The sequence below is a fragment of the Salmo trutta genome, chromosome 19 (genome assembly GCF_901001165.1).
Source record: "Salmo trutta chromosome 19, fSalTru1.1, whole genome shotgun sequence".
NCBI lineage: Eukaryota > Metazoa > Chordata > Actinopteri > Salmoniformes > Salmonidae > Salmo > Salmo trutta.
In genome coordinates this window covers 33,446,391-33,470,433 of record NC_042975.1, presented here as the reverse complement: position 1 = coordinate 33,470,433, position 24,043 = coordinate 33,446,391, and the positions used below count along the sequence as shown (strand labels likewise).

The window sequence follows — 24,043 nt, the reverse complement described above, 5'->3', positions numbered from 1 at the left end:
GTGCCCCCGCACATTGACTCTGTACTGGTACCCCCCTGTGCATAGTCTCGCTATTGTTATATTACTGCTGCTCTTTAATTACTTGTTACTTTTATTTCTTATTCTTACTCATATTTTTTTTAACTGCATTGTTGGTTAAGGGCTCGTAAGTAAGCATTTCACATGTTGTATTCGGCGCATGTGACTAATACAATATGACTTGATTTGATTTGAATTCCACAAATTAACTTTTAATAAGGCACACCTGTTAATTGAAATGAGTGTGCAAAACTGTCATCAAGGCGAAGGGTGGCTACTTTGAAAAATCTCAAATATAAAATAGATTTTGATTTGATTAACACTTTTGAGTTAGTCCAAACTTTAGACTGGTACTATGTATGACATAGAATATTAAATGGTGTTGCTCCAACGCATTACAAAATGTAATACTGATATTAAATATATTTATATTGTATGGTGACTTCATGGCCCCAGTGACAGAGCAGACTGTTTACACACCGGCTGCCATGTTCACTGTGGTGTCTTCACTGTGTCCATGGTGACATACAGACCAGTAACAATACACCAGGGGGAAACTGGCTCTGGCTGGGCCTCAAACAAATGCTACAACATGATTCCACACACACACAGAGAGAGAGAGAGGGAGAGAGGGAGAGAGGGAGAGAGAGGGAGAGGGAGAGAGAGAGAGAGAGAGAGAGAGAGGAAGAGGGAGAGGGAGAGGGAGAGGGAGAGGGAAAGGGAAAGGGAAAGGGAGAGGGAGAGGGAGAGGGAGAGGGAGAGGGAGAGGGAGAGGGAGAGAGAGAGGGAGAGGAAGAGAGAGGGAGAGGGAGCCCATGAACACATGATGATAACGGCCTGGCTTTTGATAAAACTCTTGATATTTACTTCAAAGCCACATTACACACAGCCAATTAAGCACCATGGTGTGGTTGGCTTGTCTCCCTCACAGCAAACACCAGCCAGGTGACACACGACTGACAAGCTGGCCACTAAACGACTTGAAAATGTCAACGAAGCATGAGCGATCAACTGAAATACAACAGATAGATAGGCAACTCCCAACCAGAAGAATAAATCATATTGTATGAATACCAATGAAACAGGAATAAGAACAACATGAATAATGTGTTGTTTCTGAACACCATTATATCACATATATTTTGGGTAGATGACTCAACAAGAAATACAACACGTTCAGGTGTAATACATACAGTCAGACACCCTGTACATACTGATAGTATCAGGATACTACTAAGACAACTGATGGTAGATTTTCAATATTGATTGGATGACTTCCCATTTAATTATGTATCTTATCACTTTGCTCCTAAGTACAAGGACAGAGAGTGAATGTGGAACGAGAGGTAAAGAGAGAGAGAGATATGGGAGGGTGGAGCAGAAAAGGGCTATGTACTATGATGGCTAATGGCCCTGGTGTGTGGCTCGTGTGTGGAATGAGAAAGAGTGTATAGAGCGTGTGTGTGTGTGTGTGTGTGTGTGTGTGTGTGTGTGTGTGTGTGTGTGTGTGTGTGTGTGTGTGTGTGTGTGTGTGGGTGGAATGAGAAAGAGTGTATAGAGCGTGTGTGTGTGTGTGTGTGTGTGTGTGTGTGTGTGTGTGTGTGTGTGTGTGTGTGTGTGTGTGTGTGTGGAATGAGAAAGAGTGTATAGAGCGTGTGTGTGTGTGTGTGTGTGTAGAATGAGAAAGAGTGTATAGAGCGTGTGTGTGTGTGTGTGTGTGTGTGTGTGTGTGTGTGTGTGTGTGTGTGTGTGTGTGTGTGTGTGTGTGTGTGTGTGTGTGGAATGAGAAAGAGTGTATAAAGCGTGTGTGTGCGTGTGCCTCTCTGCAGTGCTGGGGTCCGGCCACAGTGAATGCAGAGGAGGCCAGATCAGACCATGGCAAATCCCTACAAGGCCTTCCTCAGTGACTGCAGCACAGCACAGCCCAGCCCTGCACCTGGGGAATGGGGCAACACTGCTAGGGCTGTGTCTCTCTCTCTGTGAGGCAACAGCAGCAGAATCAGCAACCCAACCCCAACACGACACAAACACATCCAATAAGAACACTCATTTTGGTATTGATGCAGAATAAGTGTTGGGGTTGGTTTTACAAATAGAATGTAAATCAATAAAATATCAATAGAATTTAGAGTTTACTTCTGCATGAAACAAAAACGGTTTTGTCAGAACCTATCTACGCAACAAATATACATTGTTGCAATATGAGAAGCTCTTTTGAGGTTTCAGTTGAATTTGACCCTCAGTATCATCAGCATAGTTGATACAGGAAGAGCTTGCCACCAATATCCATTTCGTTAATTGGTACTGATACTGACCTTGTATATAGTGTATATTATCTAGTGCATTTCTTTCATTCTTGTGTGTACTCTACAGAGGGTGTATTTATTTTATTCTTGTGTGTACTCTACAGAGGGTGCATTTATTTTATTCTTGTGTGTACTCTACAGAGGGTGTATTTATTTTATTCTCATATGTACTCTACAGAGGGTGTATTTAATTCATTGTTGTGTGCATTTCTTTTATATCACTGCATTGTTGAGCATTTCACTGATTATACCTGCAGTGCCCGTGACAAATAAACTCTGATTCGATTTGGTACTATTAGACATATCTCATAATATCCCTTGTCTAAGTCTGACTCCCCAACAGTAAAGGTAAGAAGACTGAATCCATGATGACATTCATAAAATGGTTCTCAGAAGGACCAAATCTATAAGACAGTTGTGGATGCAAGGTACCCTTCACTATTGGAATGAAAACATTCCAGAGCTTAGAACCAAGAACAATACATAACAGGATTGATCCTGCATTCTGCTATTGCAGCCAGCCAGCCACACAGCAGAGCAGAGAAAATATAAATGTGTGGGTGCTTTATCCGCACCTATATCTTCACCCATATCTTAGTGAGAATCAGCTGCTTATCAGAGGGGAGCATGTAGCTATAGACACAATTTAATGGGATATGGGCCTTACTTTTCCCTCTTCAAATCATTGCTATAATTCCTGCCACACGATCATCACTTTACCATTTTGCCTTTCCATCTAAAATAATGTTACCATATTGTTTGTGTTTTGAACCATGTCATGAAAAAGGTTCAGTGTAATTATGCATCATCTATTAGATTCACCAGCGGTCCTCAACTCTGAGCATGGAGAGCTACAATATATGGTGTGCAGCTTTTTGTTCCAGCCCTGCATTAACCATCTGGTTTAACTAGTCAAGGTCCTGATAAGCAGTAAATTGTTTCAATCAGTTGTGTACTATAAGACAGTGCTGGGCTGCAACAAAAGCCTGCACACCCGGTAGTTCACCAGTACCAAAAATCGAATCAAATCAAACTGTATTTGTCACATACGCCGAAGAGAACTTTACCGTGAAATGCTTGAGCCATTCCGAACAATGCAGAGTTCAAAAATAAAAATAGTAACACAAGAGGAATAAAATAAAATATACAAGAATGGAGCTATATACAGGGAGTACCAGTACCAGATTAATGTGTGGCTATATACAGGGAGTACCAGTACCAGATCAATGTGAGGCTATATACAGGGAGTACCAGTACCAGATCAATGTGTGGCTATATACAGGGAGTACCAGTACCAGATTAATGTGAGGCTATATACAGGAAGTACCAGTACCAGATTAATGTGAGGCTATATACAGGGAGTACCAGTACCAGATTAATGTGAGGCTATATACAGGGAGTACCAGTACCAGATCAATGTGAGGCTATATACAGGGAGTACCAGTACCAGTTTAATGTGAGGCTATATACAGGGAGTACCAGTACCAGATCAATGTGAGGCTATATACAGGGAGTACCAGTACCAGATCAATGTGTGGCTATATACAGGAAGTACCAGTACCAGATTAATGTGAGGCTATATACAGGGAGTACCAGTACCAGATTAATGTGAGGCTATATACAGGGAGTACCAGTACCAGATCAATGTGAGGCTATATACAGGGAGTACCAGTACCAGATCAATGTGAGGCTATATACAGGGAGTACCAGTACCAGATCAATGCGTGGCTATATACAGGGAGTACCAGTACCAGATCAATGTGAGGCTATATACAGGGAGTACCAGTACCAGATCAATGTGTGGCTATATACAGGGAGTACCAGTACCAGATCAATGTGAGGCTATATACAGGGAGTACCAGTACCAGATCAATGTGGAGCTATATACAGGGAGTACCAGTACCAGATCAATGTGGAGCTATATACAGGAAGTACCAGTACCAGATCAATGTGGAGCTATATACAGGAAGTACTAGTACCAGATCAATGTGGAGCTATATACAGGAAGTACCAGTACCAGATCAATGTGAAGCTATATACAGGAAGTACCAGTACCAGATCAATGTGGAGCTATATACAGGGAGTACCAGTACCAGATGAATGTGGAGAGGTATTTGAGGTAGATATGTACATGAAGGCAGGGTAAAGTGACTAGGCATCAGGATAAATAATAATAAGAGTAAAATAAAGAACAGAGCAGCCAGGGTTGACCTACAACTACTGACATAGACAATGCACTTTAATGCAATGCAACTCCTACCCACTGTCTTCTTAAATGTGTGTATTTTCCACGGTCATTAGCACATCTTTCCACGCATGCAGACACTGGAGCTCTTTGAGTGGTGTATCGTTAGGTTCTGCACAGCAACCTAGCCTAAAGTGGGCCTAACCCCAGTGAGACTTACAGAGGAATGGTTAAAGGGGGACTGCTGCCTGCGCTTCATGGTACACCTCTCCAAACAGAAATACTACCATCTATAATTCATACTACCAGATACAGAAAAGCTACATTTGTGAAGTTTTTCATGTCTAAGTGTTGATATTCTCATTTTTAACTCATTAAACATTTAAAAGGTGGGCTTTGGCGGCCCATCGAAAACAAGAGTAGGGCTTGGAGATCTGTCTAGAGCTACCAGTCAACATGGATACCACATACACACAAACACACAAACACACATATTCTTTCACACACGCAGACTCTTTAAATTGCACTTCATATGCATGAGCCATGAAGAATGGGGAGAATGGATGGTGGGTTTGAGCGTTGAGACGTGGATAAAGACTATTTGCTCATGGATTCATAGACTTCCGTCATTTATTATTAAGCATGGAGAAGAGCACTGGATTGGTGGCGGCAACATTTTTCTGACAGTGTTTACATATGGATTTTAACAGTGCAAAGTAAACACTTTGTTTTGTCAGTGAAGTTCACTTTTGAAAGACAGCTAGGAAAAAGGCCTATTTAGCCTTGCATTAGAAAATGATGGCATTGCATCCATACAGTACATACATGTAATTCATTCATATGAACAATCAATCAATCATTCAAACAGTCAAGTATTAATTCTAGGAAAGAAATGTAACTCAACATTATGAAAAATATGTATTCCATAAACCATAACCCTGTATACGCTCAGCTCCAAAAGATCCTTGCGGCAAATCCATTTATGGACGATTAAGAGATTGATATAGATTTCAACATGGTTGCTTTCACCTCAGTAGACAAATTGTAAAACGTCAACAAAAAAGAAATCACTGCATTTTCCCTCCGTTCAAAAGCCAAAACAACATTAGCTTTGTCTATTGAGTTTGTTAAATGCCCGACATAAAGTGAATTTGCCCCCGGGGGCTAGGAAACAATCGAGTAGACGAGCAACGCAGACCGAGTAGACGAGCAAGGCAATGGCTCCCATCACCAGAGAACTGGGTCAATAGCAGTGAGGCTAAGTGACACCACAGGGTTGCCATGCCCTCGTCCCTGCTCTTGTGGAAGACTCTCGTCCAGCCTGGGTCAACAGGGAAATAGGGACACTCTGTCATGGGGTCCGACAGATGTGGACACACAACAGAATGTAACGAGCTGGTTGCATGGCTGGAACAGGGGCATGGGTGCTAATCTACTAGTCCAGTCTGACCTCAAAAGGCCTTGCAGACAGACAGCGCAAAGCACATCCACACATCCCTTGGGTCAAAACACTTAGCTATCTCAGAACTATGGCCTTCTATTCTTGCAGTGAGATACTCACTTACCAGACTGGTATGGTGAAGATTTTTACATAACATGTTCTCTATATACAGTTGAAGTTGGAAGTTTACATACACCTTAGCAAAATACATTTTTACATTTAATCCTAGTTAAAATTCCCTGTCTTAGGTCAGTTAGGATCACCATTTTATTTTAAGAATGTGAAATGTCAGAATAATAATAGAGAGAATGATTTATTTCAGCTTTTATTTCTTTCACCACATTCCCAGTGGCTCAGAGGTTTACATACACTCAATTAGTATTTGGTAGCATTGTCTTTAAATTGTTTAACTTGGGTCAAACATTTCGGGTAGCCTTCCTCAAGCTTCCCACAATAAGGTGGGTGAATTTTGGACCATTCCTCCTGACAGAGCTGGTGTAACTGAGTCAGGTTTGTAGGCCTCCTTGCTAGCACACGCTTTTTCAGTTCTGCCCACAAATTTTCTATAGGATTGGAGGTCAGGGCTTTGTGATGGCCACTCCAATACCTTGACTTTGTTGTCCTTAAGCCATTTTGCCCCAACTTTGGAAATATGCTTGGGGTCAGTGTCCATTTGGAAGACCGTTTTGCGACCAAGCTTTAACTTCCTGACTGATGTCTTGAGATGTTGCTTCAATATATCCGCATCATTTTCTTTCCTCATGATGCCATCTAATTTGTGAAGTGCACCAGTCCATCCTGCAGCAAAGCACCTCCAAAAATGATGCTGCCACCCACGTGCTTCACGGTTGGGATGGTGTTCTTCGGCTTACAAGCCTCCCCCGTTATCCTCCAAACATAACGATGGTCATTATGGCCAAACAGTTCTATTTTTGTTTCATCAGAACAGAGGACATTTGTCCAAAAAGTACGATCTTTGTTACCATGCAAAACCATAGTCTGGCTTTTTTTATGGCGGTTTTGGAGAAGTGGCTTCTTCCTTGCTGAGCAGCCTTTCAAGTTATGTCGATATAGGACTCGTTTTACTGTGGATATAGAACCTTTTGTACATGTTTCCTCCAGCATCTTCACAAGCTCCTTTGCTGTTGTTCTGGGATTGATTTGCACTTTTCGCACCAAAGTACATTCATCTCTAGGAGACAGAACGCGTCTCCTTCCTGAGCGGTATGACGGCTGCGTGGTCCCATGGTGTTTATACTTGAGTACTATTGTTTGTACAGATGAACGTGGTACCTTCAGGCGTTTGGAAATTGCTCCCAAGGATGAACCAGACTTGTGGAGGTCTACAATTATTTTCTGAGGTCTTGGCTGATTTCTTTTGATTTTCCTATGATGTCAAGCAAAGAGGCACTGCGTTTGAAGGTAGGCCTTGAAATACATCCACAGGTACACCTCCAATTGACTCAAGTGATGTCAATTAGCCTATCGGAAGCTTCTAAAACCATGACATCATTTGCTGGAATAATCCAAGCTGTTTAAAAGCACAGTCAACTTAGTGTATGTAAACTTCTGACCCACTGGAATTGTGATACAGTGAATTATAAGTGAAATAATCTGTCTGAAAACAATTGTTGGAAAAATGACTTGTGTCATGCACAAAGTAGATGTCCTAACCGACTTGCCAAAACTATAGTTTGTTAACAAGAAATTTGTCGAGTGGTTGAAAAACGAGTTTTAATGACTCCAACCTAAATGTATGTAAACTTCCTACTTCAACTGTACATTATATAGTGATTAGAGAGTGATTAGAGAGCAGAGACTTACTCTGGACGTTGATAGACACTGTGTCTTTCTCCCAGGACACAACAGTGATGTAGGCCTCCACCGAGGCTGGGATAATGCACTTGAACACCGCCACATTGCCTCTCATGGCTTTCTGGTCCTCCACACGGACCGTGTAGGGCTCTCGTAGAACTAGAAGAGATGGGGGAAACAAGAAATGAGAGTCCTCAATGAATTGACTTTCATTTTTCTGTTCTGGAAAATTATATGCTGTCTATATATTTTGTTTCTTTGCTTTCTTCACTGCTTTAATCACAAGCATAACAAATGAGACATCCCTGGTTAGACTCTGAACATTACCAACTGAAATGTTTAGCAGGTGGTCACTAGTCACCCAAGTGGTATACTATACCCCATTTAGTGACCAACAAGCTTCTGTTCAACATCTCCACACTGTCTGCAGCCCTAATTCCCACCTCTGTAATCAACTGTCCATTTCCTTAACCACACTGGACACTGACCACTATACTGTAGGGCTGGGATTTGCCAGGGACCTCACTATACAATATTATCACGATACTTAGGTGCCCTTAGGTGTATCACGATTCTATATGTATTGTGATTCGATACTGTGATTTTATTGTGATATGATGTTCCTAACAGAGACAAGAGAGAGTCATGACAAAACAAGTTTTGATCAGTAATGGAAATAAAATTGCTGAATACATGTTGGCTCACCATGTAAAAAGAAGATGGACAACAAGCTATAGAAGGAGAAATACTGGTGTTTTGGAACAGGTACAACAGACTAGCGCTAGATAATGTTAACTACCTAGAAATTATTTTTGAAATAATAATAATAATAATTCTCACATCACTGCTACTGTAGATAAACAACCCTACTGTACAATATACAGTATGCATAAACCAAGCAGATAGACCCCTCACCAGCCTTAATATGGACATCTTGGCTCCTGATTTTCCCTGAGGGGTTCTCCGCTGTGCAATAGTAGGTGTTGTCATGGATGAGGTTGCTGAAGCTGGAGGGGTTGAAGTGGAAGATCTGGAGGGTGCCATTGGGGTGCACGTGGCGGATCCCGGGGACATCGTAGATTTCCTCTCCGGTGGCCAGGTACCAGCGCAGCGAGGCGGGGGGCACGCCCACGGCGGGACAGGGCACCGAGGTCCCTGTGGTGCTTGCAAACACTACCTCTTGCACAGATGCATTGACAAAATATAAGCTGGAACGTAGATCTTCACTGAAAACTGCAAAGAAAACAGAGCAGAGGAGGGAATGTTAGTCATTGGTAGTGTTTAGGTTTTTTGCTGCCCATCTTCTCAACTAATGTTCAGCCTTTAGCTACCTTTGATTTTTACCAATATTTACTGTATATCTCTGATCCTGATCAACGTGAAGAAAAAACACTGAGCCTTTTTACGTTTTTGGAAAATATTTTTCTGAAATGTATTCTCTATCCCCTTATTTGGAGGGGTATTTTTATGGGAGTTGTTTTACAATGTAACATTTTGAGTGAAATAAACAACCGATGAATGGCCAGAAGAACCAGTCTCCATCTTAACAATGGAGGCCAGTTTGCAATATTTCTAAACTAAAACATCTGAATGCCTCGTCAGCAGAGCTCCACTATGCATTTATCTCTAAGACTTCTTATGTTGTATTTCACTTTGAGTCTGTGGTGCTGTAATGGTGTTGTGCTCTGACTGCATGGCCAAAGTGCTATTTTCAACTGCAGTGAGGAGGAATGGAGAAAGGAAAGTTTTTCAGTATTAAGAGGCATTTCAGAGGAGCCGAGGGAGAGGAGAGGAACTTGGAGGGCCAGCATAGCACCAGACCTGATTACAAACACAGTGCATAATGGGAAACTGGGGCTGGAGGGCTGCTTGTGAAGGGGTGAGCCATGACCCCGCTAAGAAATGTGGCGTGTGTGCAGGTGGATGCTGCTACTCCCTCCCACCCAACACAATACTGAACCAATCCTTTATGAGCTGGTATGGTGTACTGCGTAGGCAGGCACCGAGGCTTCTGGGAAATCAAAGATACTAAGCAAGCACTCCATGTAACCTAGTGTGTCTGCCTTATTGTTAACATGGGCTTTGGGTGAGTTCTCCTAAATACATTATCTGCTCCTTATATGGCCGTCATTTAGTTATATGGATTATTATTGGATATGAAAAAAACTGTTGAGAACGATACCAAACCTGTCTTTTTTTCTTAATAGCAAATAGATTGGAATTGTTGTTGTGTGTTTGTCATCTCATCACAGTTTGTAGCAACTTAATTATGTAAAAAGTATTTTTCCAGACTATACCCACAACCTGCCTTGTCACTGTAGACAGCCTACCTGTTGGTGTGTGATCCTCACTCCCCGTCCTGTCACAACCTAACACTAAAGCAATGTACTTTGTGATGTACTCAAAGGTGCTCTATTATAGAGTACCCAGCCTACCTCATTCCCTGCCCTGTCACTACCCAGCCTGCCTCATTCCCTGCCCTGTCACTACCCATCCTGTCTCATTCACTGCCCTGTCACTACCCAGCCTGCCTACATGCCTGCCCTGTCTCTACCCAGCCTGCCTCATTCCCTACCCTGTCACTACCCAGCCTGCCTCATTCACTGCCCTGTCACTCCCCAGCCTGCCTCATTCCCTGTCCTATCATTACCCTGCCTGCCTTATTCCCTGCCCTGTCTCTACCCAGACTGCCTCATTCCCTGCCCTGTCTCTACCCAGCTTGCCTCATTCCCTGCCCTGTCTCTACCTAGCCTGCCTCATTCCCTGCCCTGTCTCTACCCAGCCTGCCTCATTCCCAGCCCTGTCTCTACCCAGCCTGCCTTATTCCCAGCCCTGTCTCTACCCAGCCTGCCTACATGCCTGCCCTGTCTCTACCCAGCCTGCCTCATTCCCAGCTCTGTCTCTACCTAGCCTGCCTCATTCCCTGCCCTGTCTCTACCCAGCCTGCCTCATTCCCAGCCCTGTCTCTACCCAGCCTGCCTCATTCCCAGCCCTGTCTCTACCCAGCCTGCCTACATGTCTGCCCTGTCTCTACCCAGCCTGCCTCATTCCCAGCCCTGTCTCTACCCAGCCTGCCTCATTCTCAGCCCTGTCTCTACCCAGCCTGCCTCATTCCCAGCCCTGTCTCTACCCAGCCTGCCTCATTTCCAGCCCTGTCTCTACCCAGCCTGCCTCATTCCCTGCCCTGTCTCTACCCAGCCTGCCTACATGCCTGCCCTGTCTCTACCCAGCCTGCCTCATTCCCAGCCCTGTCTCTACCCAGCCTACCTCATTCCCAGCCCTGTCTCTACCCAGCCCTGTCTCTACCCAGCCTGCCTCATTTCCAGCCATGTCTCTACCCAGCCTGCCTCATTCCCAGCCCTGTCTCTACCCAGCCTGCCTCATTCCCAGCCCTGTCTCTACCCAGCCTGCCTCATTCCCAGCCCTGTCTCTACCCAGCCTGCCTACATGCCTGCCCTGTCTCTACCCAGTCTGCCTACATGCCTGCCCTGTCTCTACCCAGCCTGCCTACACGCCTGCCCTGTCTCTACCCAGCCTGCCTACACGCCTGCCCTGTCTCTACCCAGCCTGCCTACATGCCTGCCTGTCTCTACCCAGCCTGCCTACATGCCTGCCCTGTCTCTACCCAGCCTGCCTACATGCCTGCCTGTCTCTACCCAGCCTGCCTACATGCCTGCCTGTCTCTACCCAGCCTGCCTACACGCCTGCCCTGTCTCTACCCAGCCTGCCTACACGCCTGCCCTGTCTCTACCCAGCCTGCCTACACGCCTGCCCTGTCTCTACCCAGCCTGCCTACATGCCTGCCTGTGCTGCCAATCCCCCTCTTCTGGGAACAAACATTTTAGTGCTTCATCAATTCCTAACAAGGGCTCCATCTACCACAACCTGCTTCCACCTAGCCTGGATGGCATGTGTTGTCATCAGTCAGGGTTGTTTTAGTTTCTAAATGGAGACTTCCATAAGCATGGAATGACGAAGGGAAGAGCATGACCGCTCCATTCTTATGGATCTGCTAACAGGAAATTGTCAGACCCCAACATTAACAGTTCAATAGATTGGCTGTTTGGGTGCACACACACAACCAAGATTCACGTTTGACTGATGAGTGGTCTGAATAGCATGGTGTAGTAACTCCAACTGTGTGTGTGTGTGTACGTGTGTGTGTGTGTGTGTGTGGTGTGTGTGGTGTGTGTGGTTGTGTGCATGTGTGAGTGTGAGTGTGTGTGTGTCCTACTGTAAGACACACACACTACCCCTGTGGTTAACACAGAGATCAATAGCTCTCAGACCAGCTAGGCAGCTGCAGGTTGCTCATCATAGTAATAATACATGCTAAGAGTTAGCCTGAGGCTCTCATAAATATAAATCCAACCAGCTGCATCGTCAGCCATTACAGAGGGAATGGATGAACAATGAGTGGATCCCACTTAGCAAGGCAAAGACAGGGTTGAGAGACAGTCAGAATACATACAGGTTCCATAAGGTGTGTAGCTCTTGTTTGGAGAATAGGGCCAGCCTCCTCTGTTGTACTTTGCAGGTTCTAAATGCGAACAAAGAGCCATCAAAGCTGAACTCTGAGTGTGTTTGAAAGGTGAAAAATGAAGAAAGGCTGCCTCATGACTGCTTTTGTCTCAATCCACCTTTTTACATACTCATTAAAAATGTAGCTCCCGTTTCTACACGGCTGATTCCTTAAAACAGTGAAGCCGTGATGGACGAATGCAGTCGCTGCTAGAGCCCAGAACCCAATGGAGGAGAGCAGAGAGAGATACTTTACAGAGCATTGTCAAGGAAAACAGTGAGGTATAGTGGAGGAGAGAGAGAGACAGAGAGAGAGAGATTGAAAGCACTCAGCCAATAAGATACAGGCAGTTACTAGCAGAGAGAGAAAGAGAGAGACAGAGAGAAAGTGAGAAAGGCCACTAAGAATGTCAGAGGCATTCTCCCACACTCTCTGTCTCTGCAGCTCTCCACTGCTCTCTCCAGAAAATGACCACCCCTCCTTTTTTCTTCTTCACTCTATCTCTTTCTCTGTCCCTTCCCTCTCCATCCCATTTTCTCTCCTCTCCTCTTCTCTCCTCCTTTCTCTCTCTCTCTCTCTCTCTTCCCTCTCCATCCCACTCTCTCTCCTCTCCTCTCCTCCTTTCTCTCTCTCCCTTCCCTCTCCATCACACTTTCTCTCCTCTCCTCTCCTCTTCTCCCCTCCTTTCTCTCTCTCTCCCTTCCCTCTCCATCCCACTCTCTCTCCTCTCCTCTTCTCCCCTCCTTTCTCTCTCTCCCTTCCCTCTCCATCTCACTCTCTCTCCTCTCCTCTTCTCCCATCCTTTCTCTCTCTCTCTCTCTTCCCTCTCCATCCCACTCTCTCTCCTCTCCTCTTCTCCCCTCTCCTCTCCTCCTTTCTCTCTCTCCCTTCCCTCTCCATCTCACTCTCTCTCCTCTCCTCTTCTCCCATCCTTTCTCTCTCTCGCTCTCTTCCCTCTCCATCCCACTCTCTCTCCTCTCCTCCCCTCCTTTCTCTCTCTCTCCCTTCCCTCTCCATCTCACTCTCTCTCCTCTCCTCTTCTCCCTCCTTTCTCTCTCTCTCCCTTCCCTCTCCACCCCACTCTCTCTCCTCTCCTTTTCGCACCTCCTTTCTCTCTCCCCTCCCTCTCATCTCACTCTCTCTCCTCTTCTCCCATATTTTCTCTCTCCCCTCCCTCTCCATCCCACTCTCTCTCCTCTCCTCTTCTCCCCTCCTTTCTCTCTCCCTTTCCTTTTCTCAGTTTCTCGGTACCATTCAGCTCTTCATGGTCACCTGACCCTGTCTCTCACATCCAGGCTTGCTCAGCCCGTATAGAACAGGGGGACGCAGATGCAGGAAAACAAACAACAAATAACAAGACAGCGCATCTCTCTAACACAGAGAGTAGAGTACACATTACGGCCTGGCCGAAATGGCCATTTATTATCTCCTCCTGGACCTCCATGAATGCCCACACTGACTCACAGCCCAAATGACTGGAGTTAGACAGTGGATAACGTAGAGATACACAGAAGATTAGCAAACTGCAATCGCCATCACACTGCCCACTGCCCTATCCCATCTGGACAAGAGGAATAACTATGTAAGAATGCTGTTCATTGAATACAGCTCAGCATTTAACAACATAGTACCCTCCAAGCTCATCGTCAAGCTGGAGGCCCTGGGCCTCAACCCCGCCCTGTGCAATTGGGTCCTGGACTTTCTGACGGGCCGCCCCCAGGTGGTGAAGGTAGGAAACAACATCTCCACCTCGCTGACCCTCATCATTGGGGCCCCACAAGGGAGCGTGCTCAGCCCCCTCCTGCACCCACAGCTGCGTGGCCATGCACGCCTCCAACTCAATCATCAAGTTTGCAGATGACACAACAGTAGTGGGCTTGATTACCAACAACGACGGTGAGGGCACTCGGAGTGTGGTGTCAGGAAAACAACCTCTCATTCAACGTCAACAAAACAAAGGAGACGAACGTGGACTTCAGGAAACAGCAGAGGGAACACCCCCCTATCCCCATCGAAGGGACAGCAGTGGAGAAAGTGGAACGTTTTAAGTTCCTCGGCGTACACATCAATGACACACTGAAATGGTCCACCCACACAGACAGTGTGGTGAAGAAGGTGTAACAGCGCCTCTTCAACCTCAGGATGCTGAAGAAATGTGGCTTGTCATCCAAAACCCTGACTAACTTTACAAATCATCAATCGAGAGCATCCTGTCCGGCAACTGCTCCGCCCACAACCGCAAGGCTCTCCAGAGGGTGGTGCGGTCTGCACAATGCATCACCGGGGGCAAACTACCTGCCCTCCATGACACCTATAGCACCCGATGTCACAGGAAGGCAAAAAAGATAATCAAAGACAACAACCACCCGAGCCACTGCCTGTTCACTCCGCTACCATCCAGAAGGTAAGGTCAGTACAGGTGCATCAAAGCTGGGACCGAGAGACTGAAAAACAGCTTCTATCTCAAGGCCATCAGACTGCTAAACAGCAATCACTAACTCAGAGAGGCTGCTGCCTACATGGAGACCCAATCACTGGCCATTTTAACAAATGGATCACTAGTCACTTTACACAATGCCACTTTAAATAATGGCACTTTAATAATGTTTACATATCTTACATCACTCATATCATATGTACTGTATATACTGTATGTTATATCATCTATTGCACCTTGCCTATGCCGCTCGGCCATCGCTCATCCATATATTTATATCTACATATTCTCATTCACCTCTTTTAGATTTGTGTGTATTAGGTAGTTGTTGTGGAATTGTTAGATTACTAGTTAGATATTACTGCACTGTTGGGACTAGAAGCACAAGCATTTCGCTACACTCGCATTAAAACCTGTTGGGGCTAGGGGGCAGTATTTGCACGGCCGGATAAAAAACGTACCCGATTTAATCTGGTTACTACTCCTGCCCAGTAACTAGAATATGCATATAATTATTGGCTTTGGATAGAAAACACCCTAAAGTTTCTAAAACTGTTTGAATGGTGTCTGTGAGTATAACAGAACTCATTTGGCAGGCCAAAACCTGAGAAGATTCCTTACAGGAAGTGGCCTGTCTGACCATTTCTTGCCCTCCTTGATCATCTCTAACAAAAACAGGGGGTCTCTGGCATGACGTGACACTTCCTACGGCTCCCATAGGCTCTCAGAACCCGGGAAAAAGCTGAATGACGTAATTCCATTCCCAGGCTGAAACACACTAGCGCGTTTGGCAAGTGCTCTATCAGAGGGCCATCAGACTGAGGCTCGTGCATGAGGGGATAGCATGCTCTTACTTTCACTCTCTTTGTAATAAAAAACGATTTCCCGGTCGGAATATTATCGCTTTTTTACGAGAAAAATGGCATAAAAATTGATTTTACACAGCGGTTGACATGCTTCGAAGTACGGTAATGGAATATTTAGAATTATTTGGTCACGAAATGCGTCGTGCTCGTAACCCTTATTTACCCTTTCGGATAGTGTCTTGAACGCACGAACAAAACGCCGCTATTTGGATATAACAATGGATTATTTGGGACCAAACCAACATTTGTTATTGAAGTAGAAGTCCTGGGAGTGCATTCTGACGAAGACAGCAAAGGTAATAACATTTTTCTTATAGTAAATCTGACTTTGGTGAGTGCTAAACTTGCTGGGTGTCTAAATAGCTAGCCCTGTGATGCCGGGCTATCTACTCAGAATATTGCAAAATGTGCTTTCACCGAAAAGCTATTTTAAAATCGGACATATCGAGTGCATAGAGGAGTTCTGTATCTATAATTCTTAAAATAATTGTTATGTTTTTTGTGAACGTTTATCGTGAGTAATTTAGTAAATTCACCGGAAGTGTTCGGTGGGAATGCTAGTCACATGCTAGTCACCTGCTAATGTAAAAAGCTGGTTTTTGATATAAATATGAACTTGATTGAACAGACATGCATGTATTGTATAACATAATGTCCTAAGATTGTCATCTGATGAAGATCATCAAAGGTTAGTGCTGCATTTAGCTGTGGTTTGGGTTTATGTGACATTATATGCTAGCTTGAAAAATGGGTGTCTGATTATTTCTGGCTGGGTACTCTGCTGACATAATCTAATGTTTTGCTTTCGTTGTAAAGCCTTTTTGAAATCGGACAGTGTGGTTAGATTAACGAGAGTCTTGTCTTTAAAATGGTGTAAAATAGTCATATGTTTGAGAAATTGAAGTAATAGCATTTCTAAGGTATTTGAATAACGCGCCACGGGATTCAACTGGCTGTTGAGTAGGTGGGACGCAAGCGCAAGCGTCCCACCTAGCCCAGAGAGGTTAACATCTGCTAACCATGTGTATGTGACCAATAAAATGTGATTTGATTCTATGTGATAGATAGAGTCTGGGGACTTGTATGCACTCATGTTCAAGTTCAAGTCATCTTTATTGTCCCAATTGGGAAATGTGTTGTGCAGTCAGGGTTCAACAATAACAACGGTTACAACCATACAACCTATATATATATATATACATAACATGAAGCAATGAGATGGATAAAAGGTGCAATCATTGTGCAAAAGTACAGCAATTTAAATACATTTCACTTCATGTGCAGATTCAGAAAGTTTATGGCCTGTGGGATAAAAGAGTTCTTGTATCTGCTGCTATTGGGTTTGGGAAGTCTTTGATGACCTGAGGGGAAAAGCACAAAATGGTCAAGCAGGGGTTGATCAGGACCGTCTAGGATACTGTTAGCTCTCCTCACCACTTGCTTTCTGAATGTCACCGAGAGATGTGCCTGTTGCACCCCGTTATCACCACTTTATGCTCTGCTGTAATGTCAAATATTACCACAACCACACACAGCAAAAAATACTTAGCTGTCTCTTATGACCAAGCTATCTTCAGCTGTCTTATTAACTGAATGACCTAGTCAAACTGAGGTAAATCAACAGACTGTTAGGACCAAAAACGACCATGTGTGTGTGGGTGGTGCTGGCAGTGAACTTCTAGAGGGTGGCTGTGTGAATAATCATCTCATTAACAGCAGTGATAAAACAGTCAGATCACATGAAATAAACATTGCTGCCTGGCTGAAGTATATACAGTTGCTTTAACAGAGTATCAGCTATACTTTTGAGAATCTATTGATAATACTGAGAGGGGAAAAGCAAGGGAAAGCTCAAAACCAGGCCGAGGGAATTTTAAAAAGACAGATGAAAGATTAATGTGTAGCCTATCAATACACATCCATCAGCCTGGGCCAGACTACAGATGTCTGTCTGTCTGGCTATCTGTCTTTCTGTCTGTGTGTCTGTTTGGTCTGAAAGGCTACTATAGAGGCTACTAGCTACTATAAGGCTACTATCTATAAAATAGCCTCCAACACTCTACTCAACAAACTGGATGCAGTCTATCACAGTGCCATCCGTTTTGTCACCAAAGCCCCATATACTACCCACCATTGCGACCTGTACGCTCTCGTTGGTTGGCCCTCGCTTCATACTCGTAGCCAAACCCACTGGCTACAGGTTATCTACAAGACCCTGCTAGGTAAAGCCCCGCCTTATCTCAGCTCACTGGTCACCATAGCAGCACCCACTCGTAGCACGCGCTCCAGCAGGTATATCTCACTGGTCACCCCCAAAGCCAATTCCTCCGTTGGTCGTCTTTCCTTCCAGTTCTCTGCTGCCAATGACTGGAACAAACTGCACAAATCTCTGAAGCTGGAGACTCATATCTCCCTCACTAGCTTTAAGCACCAGCTGTCAGAGCAGCTCACAGATCACTGCACCTGTGCATAGCCCATCTGTAAACAGCCCATCTACCTACCTACCTCATCCCCATACTGTATTTATTTATTTATCTTGCTCCTTTGCACCCCAGTATCTCTACTTGCACATTCATCTTCTGCACATCTACCATTCCAGTGTTTAATTGCTATATTGTAATTACATCGCCACCATGGCCTATTTATTGCCTTAACTTACCTCATTTGCACTCACTGTATGTAGACTTTTTGTTTTCTTTTGTTCTACTGTATAATTGACTGTATGTTTTGTTTATTCCATGTGTAACTCTGTGTTGTTATATGTGTCGAACTGCTTTGCTTTATCTTGGCCAGGTCGCAGTTGCAAATAAGAACTTGTTCTCAACTAGTCTATCTGGTTAAATAAAGGTGAAATAAAATAAAATGAAAATAAATAGACTTACTCTAGCTCTGCTGATATCTGTTATTTGCAGGCGTTTTGGATCTTATACATCCACCACAATTAGGCTATGGGATTATATGGGAATGAAGATGTGTGTGATGATGTGCCTGTGAGCTAGGCCTATTGCCACGTCCAGACATTTTTCTCCATTTCTCCCCAAACAAATGGACTGATTGTTAGGTACAAACATTTCTTGCTAACCCTGTGCTATCGCTAATCCCAAACAGTATGCCTTACTGTATTAGGCCTATATAAGAGCACAAACCAGGGGCGTAGGCACGGGTGGGCCTGGGTAAGCCCCACCAATCAGATTGAACAGATGTTATGCTCTTTACTTGTCAGTGTTCCAAATGGGACATTAAGTGTCTTTTTACCTAAACATGCAAACACAGTCAGATAGAATTCATACCAAGCAGTGCACTGGGTTAGTCAGATTTTATTAAATATAACAGACCAGATAAACGAGAATGACATTCGCTCTCACTGGATGGGTTGCCAAAAAGAACTAACTGAAAGTCACACCCACAATAAAACACGAATATGACTGCATCGAGGCATAATTATGTCACTGAGCTTCTATGGCTATATATGACTTGCCACTGCCTATTTCATTTGATAATTTAACAAACAAGACAGTGCATAATCCAGTGCCTTTATCACAGTCAACACACCTATGTTTTCATTTTAATTAGCTTTAAAAATGCTAAATGTTCTCTCAGCCTCATGGCAAAATGTATAGAATTGCAGGAAATTTGCTTTAAAACAGCAACATTTTCTCTCAGTTTCATGGCAAAATTTAGAATAGCATGAGATTAGCTATAAAACTGCAAACCTTTTTCTTTGCTCCATGGCAAAATGTTCCAAATTGCAGGAAGTTTTCCCCACCCAAATTTCTGCAGGTCCATCCACCAATACATTTCTGGCTACACAACTGGCACAAACACCAGAGTCTGTTTACCATTATATAAATATTAGCATTGTTTTCTCTTTGTTTGGTATTGCCAACCCATTTATGCAAATTATGTCTTTGTTCTCATGAATATGTTATGTAGGCTATTGGCCATGTTTATGTCGAGTGTGCAATAGTATTTCCTTAAAAGTAAATTTACACGGTTTATTTAAAGTTGTCAGTGATTCATGCCAGGTTAGGGCAGGTCATTTAAGGATCCCGACTTCGTCATTCAAGAAGAGCAGCTTGTATACAGTGTCTTCGAAAGGTATTCAGACCCCTTGACTTTTCCACATTTTGTTACGTTACAGCCTTATTCTAAAATGGATCCAAATTGAGCTCATGTGCATCATTCCATTGATCATCCTTGAGATGTTTCAACAACTTGATTGGAGTCCACCTGTGGTAAATTCAATTGATTTGGAAAGGCACACACCTGTCTATATAAGGTCACATAGTTGACAGTGCATGTCAGAGCAAAAACCAAGCCATGAGGTCGAAGGAATTGTCTGTAGAGCTCCGAGACAGGATTGTGTTGAGGCACAGGTCTGGGAAAGGGTACCAGAAAATGTCTGCTGCATTGAATGTCCCCAAGAACACAGTAGCCTCCTATCATTCTTAAATGGAAGAAGTTTGGAACCACCAAGACTCTTCCTAGAGCTGGCCACCCGACCAAACTGAGCAATCGGGGGAGAAGGGCCTTTATCAGGTAGTTGACCAAGAACCCAATGGTTCCTCTGTGGAGATTGGAAAATATTCCAGAAGGAAAACCATCTCTGCAGCACTCCACCAATCAGGCCTTTATGGTAGAGTGGCCAGACGGAAGCGAGTCCTCAGTAAAAAGTACATGACAGCTCTCTCTCTCTCTCTCTCTCTCTCTCTCTCTCTCTCTCTCATGCACTCACGCCCACACACACATACTGTACACCATCCACTGACCTCAGTCATCCCCACAGACACCTCTCTAAAAGCCCTAACACAATCAGTGACCTGTAACTTTAATCAACATAATTTTTCCATGAGCCAAACCACAAAGAACTAAAAAGTGATACTGTTCAATAATGAATCCAACACATATATAATGAATGGGGCTTTTGTATTTCCCTCTATCAGCAAAGATGAGGGGTCTAAGGGTGTGTGGCTGGTTTGGCTGTTGGGTTTGGAAGAGGGATTTCTCTTGGTGTGAAATAATGTATGACACTGCAGTTGTGTCACTCCCTGTTGGTGAAGGTCCATAGCGAAGGCTCTGATTCTGGATTGCTGGTGACTCTAATGCTCCCTCCCTGTCCTGTCCGCTCAGGTCTGGCTCTGAGTGCTTCCTGTCTGTTACACTGCTAGAGGCCTACCTGCCTAACAGTTCAAGGGCACGCACCATCACACACTCCTCCAGTCAAGGTGAATGTGTGTGTGTGTGTGCTGTAGGGCTATCCAGCTAGTGGCGCTGAATTAACATATTTGGTGGTGTCCATCTACAATCAACATTTTCTTGCTCTAATCAACAATAGAGATAATAATGTGAAACAATCATGTGGAATCTACCAGCTGCTCATGCTGACTAGGAGAGGAGATTTTCTTTGTACGGAACACTTAAAACTCTCTCTGTCTCTCATGTGAAGATCAACGGCTGCTCAATCAGCCCCAGTGATTGAGCTGTCCAGGGACAGTTTGTAACTGCCCATCACCGACTGCTGCTTTCAAAACCACCCAGGTGATTTATTTAAGTAAATGTAGGAACATAACTGACCGAGCTTACAGCTCTGTGTACGTGTTTACCTCCACTAAACAACACCCACCCAACAAATGACAGCCAAACTCCTAAATGTTCCTAATTTCAGCCTCCCGAATTCTTAATAGTGTCCTCCATATTCACAAGTGTGTGCAACAACGGTACAGTATCTCAACATCCCTTGACCTTCATACAGTTATGTAGCAACTGGCCATATTATGTCCTCCAGTCCATTCCTAAGACAAGGCTGTCGGAGTGATAGCGGCTGTAGCATTGTTGGTTTGCTGTTAGCCATTACAGCATGGCCATGCTTGTTGAGGACAGAGCAGGGCAAAGCTCTGTCTGTGTGTCTGTGGTGTGATCTGGTCCGGTGTTGGGCTGCCTTCCCCAGTGGCAGACAGTGACTGTGGTACACTGACAGGCCATGTCGGAGCTCAGGATTGTAGCTGCAGGTAATTAAGGCAGAGCACCTCGGGAGAAGAGAGGAAGGAGGGGGTGGGGTGGGTACGGAGGGGACGGGAGGGTGTGGAATAGGGATGTGTGGGAGGGGTAGGATAGGACGGGGGAATGTAACAGTGAGAAAGCACACTCCCACACCCCCTTCCCTCTCCTGCCCCCAGGGCTTACACGACAAGAGGCGCATTGCTACAGCCCAGGAACGAAAAGGCCCACGCCTGCCCGCCGCTGCTGCAGACTGACTCCCCGGCTCCCAATTTGCTCTCATGAATAATACTGAGAAGCATGCTTAGTGGCACTGTGCTCCAGCACTATGTAAAACCAATGATATCCTCCTCTGATGTGGATCCTCCTGAGGACACGCAATGAGATGAGGGTCGTTCTCACACTTTCTCTGAGACACTGATGTCTGAATCACAGAGAGGAGAGAGAGGGACAGAGAGAGGAGTGAGTGAGTGAGTGAGTGAGTGAGTGAGTGAGTGAGTGAGTGAGTGAGTGAGTGAGTGAGTGAGTGAGTGACAGAGAGAACAGAGAGAGAGTGGGGTGAGCTGGCATGATGAGGAAACAGAGAAACTCTGTTTACTAATGGCTAAACGAGCTCCCTCTACTGCCGTTATAAAGCTGAACGTGCACATAAACACACACAAACTTATATGACGAAACCTTTATAATACTTCCTTTATAATCCCTTTATAATGCTTTGACTGACAACATTTGGAATGACAAGTGGTGTAATGTTCTGAAGTAAAAAATACTTTACAGTACTACTTAAGTCGTTTTTTGGGATATTTGTACTTTACTTTAATATTTATATTTTGACAACTTTTACTTTTATTTCACTACATTCCTAAAGAAAATAATGTACTTTTTACTCCGTACATTTTCCTGAAACCTAAAGGTACTCGTTACATTTCAAAAGCTAAGCAGGACAGGAATGGTTGAATTCACACACTTATCGAGTGAACATCCCTGGTCATCCCTACTGCCTCTGATCTGGACTCACTAAACACAAATGCTTCGTTTGTAAATTATGTCTGACTGTTGGAGTGTGCCCTTGCTTATCCGTAAATAAAAAAAAGAAAAAGTAAATTGTGTCGTCTGGTTTGTTTAATATAAAGAATGTGAAATGATTCATACTTTTACTTTCGACACTTAAGTATATTTTAGCGATTACATTAACTTTTGTTAGTTAAGTATACACTACATTGCCAATAGTATGTGGACACCTGCTCGTCAAACATCTCATTCCAAAATCATGGGCATTAATATGGAGTTGGTCCCCCCTTTGCTGCTATAACAGCCTCCACTCTTCTGGGAAAGTTTTCCACTAGATATTGGAACATTGCTGTGGGGACTTGCTTTCATTCAGCCACAAGAGCATTAGTGAGGTAGAGCACTGATTTTGGGCAATTAGGCCTGGCTCGCAGTCGGCATTTCAATTCATCACAAAGGTGTTTGATGGGGTTGAGGATAGGGCTCTGGGCAGGCAATTCAAGTTCTTCCACACTGATCTCGACAAATCATTTCTGTATGGACCTCGCCAGATTCGTCCGTTGGACTGCCAGATGGTTAAAAGTAATTCATCACTCAAGAGAATGCGTTTCAAACTGCTCCAGATTCCAATGGCAGCGAGCTTTACATAACTCTAGCCGACGCTTGGCATTGTGGATGGGGATCTTAGGCTTGTGTGCGGCTGCTCGGCCACGGAACCCATTTCATCAAGCTCCCGATGAACAGTTCTTGTGCTGACGTTGCTTCCAGAGCAGTTTAGAACTCGATAGTGAGTGTTGCAACAGAGGAAAGACGATTTTTACGCGCTACGGCATTCAGCACTCGGCGGTCCCGTTCTGTGAGCTTGTGTATCCTAGCACTTCGCAGCTGAGCCGTTGTTGCTCCAAGACGTTTCCACTTCACAATAACAACACTTACAGTTGATAGGGGCAGCTGTAGCAGAGGAAAAAATGTAAGAACTGACTTGTTGGAAAGGTGGCATCATATGACGGTGCCACTTTGAAAGTCACTGAGCTCTTCAGTAAGGCCTTTCTACTGCCAATGTAGTAGATGGAGATTGCATGGCTGTGTGCTCAATGTTATACACCTGTCAGCAATGGGTGTGGCTGAAATAGCTGAACCCACTAATTTAAAGGGGTGTCCACATACTTTTGTATACATAGTGTATATAACTTTCAAAATACAGAAATACAGTCAGTATTTTAGGGTGTGGTAATAAGGAGACCAATAATGGTTGCAATTGAGATCAGCTGTGCGGGTCAATTTAGCGCTATTGATTGTTTAACGAGACATCAGCTGGCGATAATATAGTGCCATCGAGGGTTGCAATAGCCCCCTTGTTATTTGATTATATTCCAATAGGCTACATTCTGTAGGCTACCCGTTAGCCTATCCATTGTCACATAATGAAAGATATGAAAACCGATAAA

The 24,043-nt window shown here is 44.3% G+C and overlaps 1 protein-coding gene across 2 annotated transcripts in view; it reads right to left on the bottom strand.

Annotated features, from left to right (window-relative positions):
• Positions 1-24,043, bottom strand: part of dscama (Down syndrome cell adhesion molecule a) — a 162,667-nt gene that overhangs the window by 117,604 nt on the left and 21,020 nt on the right. For both annotated transcript variants that reach the window (XM_029700548.1, XM_029700549.1), the window contains exons 2-3: positions 8,681-8,998; positions 7,775-7,924 (exon numbers count right to left, since the gene is read on the bottom strand). In XM_029700548.1, the coding sequence (XP_029556408.1) occupies positions 7,775-7,924; positions 8,681-8,998 (468 nt within the window). The remainder of the gene's footprint in view (positions 1-7,774; positions 7,925-8,680; positions 8,999-24,043) is intronic.